General features: G+C 37.2%; 1 protein-coding gene across 1 annotated transcript; it reads right to left on the bottom strand.

Moving 5' to 3' along the window:
• Positions 1 to 1,449: 1,449 nt before the first annotated feature.
• Positions 1,450 to 5,465, bottom strand: BTF3 (basic transcription factor 3; the record flags this gene model as incomplete). Its single annotated transcript, XM_019610986.1, has 4 exons — positions 1,450 to 1,815; positions 2,351 to 2,407; positions 4,901 to 5,102; positions 5,298 to 5,465. Coding segments are annotated over 4 exons (474 nt in total), but the record flags the coding sequence as incomplete, so codon positions are not given.
• Positions 5,466 to 6,430: the final 965 nt, after the last annotated feature.

Here is a 6,430-nt window from a genome sequence, read left to right on the forward strand (position 1 = left end):
TGAAACCACAGGAGCTGCCTGGCTTGGAACAAGTTCCTTCACTCTTTCCCAATAGCTCACTTACATCATATCAAACATGCCTAGCAGGTCAGACAATCCCCGCCCTTCCCTGGGTACAAAGCAAACCTCATATTATGGTTATCTCCTGACCGAAGTTTTGCCCTGGATTTTATCCTTCGCAGGACAGGATGAACTCTCACTTCAGCAGTATTTGCACTAAAGAGACAACCTTGTAAGAGCACTCAACCACCAGCCCTCCATACAAAGCTTTGGTTTTATTATGGAAGCTGTCTGACCTATGATCAGCAGCAAAGACTCACAAATCTAAATAGCTCACTCTGGGAGCACCAGATAAGACAAAAGTTACACTGGAACTTAAGAAGTTTTCCTTGTATCCAGGAAACCAGTTCTCTTTCTCCCAAACACACAAAAGCAATGTAAAGAACATATCCCAAACATCAGTCTATCATTATAGAACATACCCCAAACATTATTTGCTAAACATAAACTTAAGAATGATAATCAATTCTATAAAGGCTTTTTGCACTTTTTGCTCCTTCCAGTATCTCACACCCCTACCTAATTGACTTGCATAAATAAGTAAAATGAAAATACTACCTGGCTAGCATAATTGTCTCAGCAGCCGATATGGTGCTCTGTTTTCAATTTAGAACAAAAATAATTAACACACCAAAGTTTTAATTGTTACTGAGTAGTTCTCACAAAAGCCAACTTTTCAGCTTCTCACACGGCCCTGCTTGCAAGGGGCTGGGACACAAGGAGTCTGGAACAGACAGAACCAGGACAGATGACCTAAACTGTTCAAAGTATTACATACTACTAATGCAGTACCCTGAGGAATAATAAAACTGCAGGAGTTAGAGTGAGGGGAGGAAGCAACTGGCCAGGCGGCGAGCAAATGCACCACAAATTTCATGTTTTTATACACATATATATTCCATTTTCCCCCCTCTCACTTTCCAATCCTACCATGGGAGGGTACAAATAGCTGCATGGTGCTTAGTTGCCTGCTAGGTTAAACTGCAACGCAGAGACATATGAGCATCATTAGGTAGCTCTACTCTGGAAAACCTGTTAAAAACTCCCTGAAGACAAAGCACAGAATCTGAGTACCCCCAAGATGTCAATGTTAACAGTGTGCCACTATACTAAAACACCAGGAAGTGTTTCAAGAATACATACATTTCTTAAATTCAGTAGATTATTAAGCAACTGAAACTCAGTGCAGGTAGTCTGAGATGTAAGCACTGGAGATTCACACTTCAAACCCAAAATGCTCACTTGTGCAGAGAATTTTTTTTCTTAAAGCCAGTTTTCTGTTGCTGCAAAAGGAAGATGCTCCGCAGAAAAGCAAGACTTCTTACAATTGTTTAATACTTACAACCAATATTCTTTCTGCTTTTTCTGACAAAAAGCCACACCAGGAACTTTACTATATATATTTTTTATTGTATGTCAAAGTTCATTAAAGATACGGTTTTGCTTGTATACAAGTTACTCAAAAATTGTGTCTAGGAAGAAATTTATTAGCAATCATATTTCAAAGCAGAGGTTTGTTCAACCAGGCCACAAAAACAATATAGTGTACAAGCAATAACTAGAAGGAGCTGCAGGTTTAAGGAATTTCCAAATGTTACAGATCCCAAGATCTCAAGAAGAAAAAGAAAAAAAAAGCAGTCACAATATAAAATAGCAGCTCCACGTAGCTTTTTCAAGTTTTAAGTTTATTCAGAAAGTGACATTTATTTCAGTTTGCTTCATTCTTTGAAGCTTCATCAAAGTTTTCAACAAGATCTAGAAAAAGAAAGACATTGAAATGTGAATTGGATCTACTTCTGCTTTGCCAAGTATATTTTTCTGAAGTTCTACTTCTTATCAAGTGCTTAAGACATTAAAAAAAAAGCCTTACGAAACACAGACTGAATAACATGTAAGAGCTTTCAGAATTCACCATCCTTGTTTAAAGAAATAAGTTCTAGGTGGTTCATTATAAACCAGAATTCTAATATAATTCAGCTTTCCTATAACCATACCTATGCAAAATGATACTGAAAATGCAGTTTCTTCCCAGCCCTGTTACTGAAGATTAAACAGTTATCCTAGCCCTAGCATTTCTGACCTGTGTAAGAGTAACAACTATTTCAAACCAATTATTCAATTAATCTAGCATGGCATCTGAAAACAATGAAATAATCTGCCTGTAGCAATTGTGCAACAGTCTATGACCAGTCTAGGCCAAGGACTCTCACTCTCCTTAGCCAAATGTTATGTTACATACGCCATCTCTAAGCAAAATTCCTCTTTCTTAGGTTTCTATGTTTGTTTTTACCTGGAACTTCGTCATCATCATCTTCACCAGTAGCAAGAGGTGCTTTTCCATCCACAGCTGCAAAAGCAAGTAGTTCAAAAGCATTATTTCAGCTCACCACAGGTACTTTGATAAATTTGTGCTTTTTTTTTTGGTGAGCATTATCTAAGAGTCTAAGCTAAGCTGCAGCGCTGTGCAAAACTTTCCTGCCAAATAAAAATCTAAAACTAGCCAAGCAGTTCCCATTGCCCACATACTATATAAAGTTTATTAGTCAATATCTTGTATCTAGATATCACGTTTTTTGCATGATAGTACTGTTCTGTCAGTTTCTCTTGAAAGTATCTTTGTCTACAGAGTAATCTGTGGCTCTCAAAGTTCATCTTTTTCAAAGCATTATTAACTTACAAGGAAAAAAAATATATCTGAGTCTTTATGATCCTAGACATTCAAGAAAAAAAAAAATACAGCACACCTGTGGAACGCTGAGCAGACAATTAGAGACATTAAAAGATACTGCTGTTCTCTGAAGAATTCAGAGGAACAGTGAACCAGATGCACAATTTTACACCTAATAGGTCAAAGTAACAATGTGTTCTGGCCCACATCTCTACCGATACAGACTTCAGCTCTACTATATTTGCCAGAGCTACTGTGATTTAACCATGCTCATCTCCACAGATAAGCAAGCATAGGTGAAACTGCAGTAGTACTGGAACAAGCTACCCAGATGTTGCAGAGTCTCCTTCTCTGGAGACACTCAAAATCTGTCCAGATACTTTCCTGTGCAAAATACTGTAGGGAACCTTCTTTAGCAGAGAGTTGAACTCGTTGAACTCCAGAGGTCTCTTCCAACCCCCACATTCTGTGATAATGCTAAGAATAGGTACCTAAGGTCCCTAGGTGCCTGTGCCACTACTTTTACTGCTATTCTTGGCTGTACTACCTAGGTTAAGCTGCACAAAACTTTTTAATACCTCCGTTTATTCTAATTAATCCTTCTGATTTCAAGAAAAGCATGAAGACATTTACACCAGATACCTGAAATCACTTTACACTGATATCTGAGAAGCAGATGAGTACTTGAAATTTGGTCAGAAATAGCTTGCGACAAGGGCAATGCTAATTCTTTTGTTTCTAACAGCAGAAAGCTGATACAACATAAGAGCATCTCAAGTGCTGAATACGACATTTTAAATGCAAACCATATTATTTTCTCCTAAATTGTCTTCATATTCACTTAACTCTGAGACCAGACTAAATTTACTTCAACACCTGCAAATTCAGTCATTGCAGACTCTTTGATGTCAGGTTTCCAAACCCATAGACAATACCAAAACCTAGTTTTGTGCAACTACTTTGGCATTCACCCAAAGTAGAAACAACCATTTAACAAGTCATGCAAAGCAAGCAGTTTAAAAACAGGCTTCTCTAGTATTAAAACTGTGCAGTTTAGCTTATCCAGAACATATCCATCAAGCTTCAATTCAAGCTTTCCTTTTTCTAAGCCCCATCACTATCAGACAGAAGATAAAAATCATGTTAGGAAGAAGGAAATTGAGCTCCACAGGGAAATAAGCAGTTTACTTCCTCCCAAAAGCTAGTCATAGCAGGATTTTTTGTCTGGGAAATTGACCTGATGAATGCAAAGACAACCTCTCCTTCCTTGCGGCAAAGCACAGAAAGAAGAAACACAACTTCACTACTGCCTGAAACTGCACACATTATAACCTTTCTTCATTTCCTCCCTTTAGCATGTTCTCTACTTTGTAAGCAATGGAATTAACATTCTTGTTTGAGAAGCAGGAAGACCATGCAAGCATAAAATGAGGAACATTCTCAGGGTCAACAAGCTTGTCTTTCCCTAAAAATTTCCAAACTTTCAAACCTAAAAATTTTCAAATCTTTTCTGAATACCAAATACTAAAGTCTCTCCTCTACTAATCCACAATTTCAGAAGGAACAAGTGCTTAGCCTGTTTCACTAATTTAAAGATGGAGAAGGAAGTTGGTATATGTAATTTAATGTTCAAACCAGTTCTACATCCTCCTATATACACAGGAAATAGAACATCTTTTCTTCCAAGTAGTGTGATTTCCCCTTACCAACCAAAAAGCCCAAAAAATATCCTCACCACATTCTTGAGGGTACAAAACAGTAGCAAGGTATCTGTACCTGACTCTCCCCACCCCACACCCCATATTTATGTTTCCATTCAATTTGTCAAAATAAATACCTGAAGTTTATCTGTTTAAATCCTAACTCTTTCCAATGAGTTTTGGAAAACTCATTGGCTTTAAAGAACTATGTATGTGAAAATATGGTAGCCATGCACAGAAAGAAACCATCACAAAATCAAGTCTGGCTACAACACCCTAGACCAAGACCAGCTATGACTCTGCTTTATTTCGGTTGTGCTCTTCGCTGGAATTGACCTATAAATAAGACCTCAGAGCTCTGTTTCTTTTTGCCATAATACGCCTGCACACAGAGTGCACTGAACTTCACTGCAGTTATACAAGTAAGTCCATGTTAGCTGCCAGAATCAAATGCATTAAAGTTTCAACTTACATTGCTTGGGTAAGGCTTCTGCCAATCTCCTCAGGCTGGTCAGACTGTCAGCTCCAAGCTGATTTAAGATACTAGGAAGCATTTCTGTCAGCTGCTTTGTTTCAGCATGGCCAGTGATAGTGAAAGTGTTAGCAGCCAGAGATGCCTGAACTTTAGGGTTATTGAAGTGAATAACTGTTCCTTGGTTGGTAAACATATTTACCTGCAAGATAATAAATAATTCAAGTAGTTTAGCATAATTTTTTTTTTTTTTAGCAGGAAAACAGCTGTAGTTCCTAAAGCTCGATGAAGACTTACTGATTTACAGACAAGTTGAAAATGTAATTTACCAGAATTCTAACGCTGATATATTTTATATATCTATTTAGAAGAGTACTTCCTCCTTTGAAACAGTTACCTCTTCAATGCCAGAAATATTGTTGACTCCAAGTTTCTTTAAAGAAAACTGAAGTTTCTTATCATCTGCTGTGGCTGTTCTATGGACAACCTTCTTCTTTCTGCGGGCAGTACCCTTTCCAAAAACAAACAAACAAACAAACAAACAAACAAAAACAGAAGTTACAAATTAATATTTAAATAGTTCTTCACAAGCTCTAATCCTAATTCATGTAATTACTCTGGTCATGTATAAATCAAATTAATACACAAAGTTCAATTCCTGAGTTACAGTGCACTCTCTTCCAACTGCATTGCTGCCATCTTCCCCTTGTGATAAGGCAACCTTTGAATGCCTGTGAGAAATGTGAGGTTTTAGGAAGCAATTACCAGAGACACTGTACTCCACAACTCAGATTTTCCAGTATCCCACTTAAAGAAAAACTGCATACTTATCTTTGTTGTCTTTGGCATAATACTGAAGACGGAGCACAGCCTTCAGTAGTTTTTAAGGCTTATGAATTCTTCTTTAGTTCATTATTCTGAAGTTGTAGACAAATTTTGATAATGAAGTCAGAAACCATAGTTATCTGTATCATTAATAAATGAAAACGCCCTAAAACTGTTTTATTCCAAAGCAACACCTTCATCTGATAGGCCTACTCATATATTAAAGAACACATTCATTTTGTCAAAATATTTACAGATACATTTAAAAATACATATTTTCACATGGTATTTCAGACTACCTCAGTTCAGAAAGCAAAAGCGGGGTTTAAATCCCCAGAAACACGGAGCTGTAATATGGGACAATTACTTCCATGGGGAAGTCTATATGAAGATACCTATACCCACGAGAAAGGACGCATCATCTATACTTCCTTGCACCATCACAAGGTTTCCATAAGACCTGACAGAAAATGACCAAGAGTGTGTGAAATTGCATTCCCTTTTCATACTAATCCAAGAAGAAAATAGTGTTGCAGCTTCTCTGTCTAAATCAATTCCTGCACTGCTTTTTGAATGAAATGGCTGAAGTTAGAAATCTGGCTGATGCTAGTAATTCTAGCATAATCCAATTACAAATAATAAAAGACGACAATAGAAAAAATTCATCTGAAAATACAGCTTTGAAGAACACAGCTCAAGAGTTTG

Source organism: Meleagris gallopavo, unplaced genomic scaffold (assembly GCF_000146605.3).
Source record: "Meleagris gallopavo isolate NT-WF06-2002-E0010 breed Aviagen turkey brand Nicholas breeding stock unplaced genomic scaffold, Turkey_5.1 ChrUn_random_7180001847666, whole genome shotgun sequence".
NCBI lineage: Eukaryota > Metazoa > Chordata > Aves > Galliformes > Phasianidae > Meleagris > Meleagris gallopavo.